The sequence below is a fragment of the Berghia stephanieae genome, chromosome 4 (assembly GCF_034508935.2).
Source record: "Berghia stephanieae isolate SIO BIC M18660-M18661 chromosome 4, UCSD_Bste_1.3, whole genome shotgun sequence".
Lineage (NCBI taxonomy): Eukaryota > Metazoa > Mollusca > Gastropoda > Nudibranchia > Aeolidiidae > Berghia > Berghia stephanieae.
Genome location: NC_088363.1, coordinates 10,752,441 through 10,754,940, shown reverse-complemented (window position 1 = coordinate 10,754,940; position 2,500 = coordinate 10,752,441). Strand labels below are relative to the sequence as shown.

General features: G+C 36.7%; 1 protein-coding gene across 3 annotated transcripts in view; it reads left to right on the top strand.

Moving 5' to 3' along the window:
- Positions 1-2,500, top strand: part of LOC144970013 (long-chain-fatty-acid--CoA ligase 5-like) — a 37,265-nt gene that overhangs the window by 14,175 nt on the left and 20,590 nt on the right. For all 3 annotated transcript variants that reach the window (XM_078909176.1, XM_078909177.1, XM_078909178.1), the window contains exons 7-9: positions 1-155; positions 654-686; positions 2,434-2,485. The exon at positions 1-155 is cut by the window's left edge and continues 18 nt beyond it. In XM_078909176.1, coding sequence (XP_078765302.1) covers positions 1-155; positions 654-686; positions 2,434-2,485 — 240 coding nt within the window. The remainder of the gene's footprint in view (positions 156-653; positions 687-2,433; positions 2,486-2,500) is intronic.

Genomic DNA, 2,500 nt, shown 5'->3' with positions numbered 1-2,500 from the left:
TCACAGAGACAGATGAATATGCAAACATTTTGATCAACAAGAAACAAGACATGCCGTCACTGAAAATGTTGGTAATGTTAAATACTGTCGATGAAGGACTTAAAGACAAGGCCAGGAAACTGGGCATTGAAATCTACTCTTTCTCCAAAGTACTGGTTAGTGGTTTTTGCCCTCAGAGTTTTTGTCTCATTGCTGTCATTGTTCATTTCATCCTTTACCTGTTTGTCTTCCATTATTCCTTCAATTACTTCGCTCCCGCCACCTCCTCCAGCTCCTCCTTCTCCTCCTCTCCCTCTTTCTACTTCACTTCCTCCGCTCCCACTTCCTCTTCATCCTGCTCCTCCTCCTCCTCCTCCCCCTCTTCCTCTCCCTCCTCCTCTTCCCCCTCCTCCTCCATGTCATCATCATCATCATCATCATCATCATCATCATCATCATCATCATCATCATCATCATCATCATCATCATCATCATCAGTGTCATCATCATCATCAGCGTCAGCGTTGCCTTCGTCGTCGTCATCATCATCATCATCATCATCATCATCATCATCATCAGCATCATCATCATCATCATCATCATCATCATCATCATCATCATCATCATCATCATCAGCATCACCTTCATCGCCATTATCATTATCTCATACACAGGAAATGGGCCGTCATAATTTGAAGGAATTAATGGTATGTATACAATATATCTAATTCTAGACGCAATAACGAATTGATGTAAAATGACACCGTGGTTTAACTAGCCAAATGCCGTAATATAGAAAAACTCGTATTTAAAAATTTGGCCAGAAACTCGTCCTTCAAACATTGATCGATTTAAATGACCCTCATTTTGGCAAAAAAACTCCCAAACCTGAGACCTTGCTAAGTTCCCGGTTTGAGAGTTATCGCCAAGATGAGGGTCATTTAAATCGATCGATATTTTGAAGGACGAGTTTTCAGGCCAAATTTTTAAAAACGAGTTTTTCCAGAGTAACGGTTAATACTTGAATTAAAATAATTGTCAAAATTTAGGAAAATTGGTTCTTATTTCTTTTAAGCAAATTTTAATTTCTTTTTTATTCTGATTATTTCAACGTTAAAAACTCAAATGTATTGATCTAGTTGATTCCAGCTTGACATTTTACTTACGTGCTTAAATTGGATTAAATAATCTGATGTCACGTCGCCCAGCAACGGCGGCCATCGTGGTTCTAAACAAAGAAAATCGGTACTTTTTATTCTTCATGCTGGCTAGAACTTTTCATATGTCTTGTGATCAGAATGTGTAAAAGTCAAAACATGATCAGATTTATAATGTTTTTTCTCCTCTGGATACGCTTTTATGCTTGTCGGAGAAATATTTTATAAGGGCGTCCGCCATTGTTCCGATAGTTTAGAGCCAGTTACTAAGTTACCATGCGTCATTACGAGGGAAGTGACGTTACGACTGTTGAAGCGTATTCTACGTCCCATTCAGAAATCTGAGATCAAAGTCTGATAATCACATACTTGTGAAGCCAAAAAATGACTCACAAAATTGGCGAGCATGCGTTTGAATATTCGGCACCCCTTATCTGTGATTCCCTTCCAAGATATATCAGAGAAAGTAATGATGTAGATTTCTTTTTTTTTTTTAAAACCCCATCTTTTAACGTTTCTTTTAAATTTGTAGCACTGTAGAATTATATTGATTTGTTTCATATTGCATGTTTGAGTGGTTGTATGGTTGAGTAAAAGTAGCCACGATACTGTTAAGCACTTTGATCTTGGTGATATACGGGGTAAGGCGCTATATAAAAACCATAAAACATTTTTTTTATTCTCTATTGTCTTCTGGCACTTTTCTACTCACTTCATATCTTGTTGTTACCAACATAAGTGCCTGCTCCACTCACTTTTCTGAATTAAAAAATTCATCCCATATACCGGAGCATACTCAATGTCTCAATCGTTTCTATGTTATGTGTTTGTGTTGAGAATATTGGCTATTAAGCTTAACTGCTGGTCAAAAATAACTTCGCGATGGTGGCGCGCGAACGAGCCGGCGATCTCCAGTAGTGGGTGAGAGAAGGATTTAGAAATATGACTTGGGTTTGATACGAATATTTTTGTGTTCGTGGATAGCTCAGACGGTAGAGCCACGCTCTCACCTGCCAGGCGGAGTTGTCGTACCAATAAGGTCGCAGGTTCAAACCCCACCACCGCCGCGAAAAAAATTTTATTCTCTATTGTCTTCTGGCACTTTTCTACTCACTTCATATCTTATATAAAAACCATCTGTTTTTATTATTATCATTATTATTATTATTATTATTATTATTATTATTATTATTATTATTATTATTATTATTATTATTATTATTATTATTTATTATTATTATCATTATTTATTATTATTGTTACTTATTACATTATAATTTATATTTCCACACGGTAGCTCCCAAAGGTGACAGACGTTTACACCATTTCTTACACAAGTGGAACCACAGGTAAATGGACAGTTT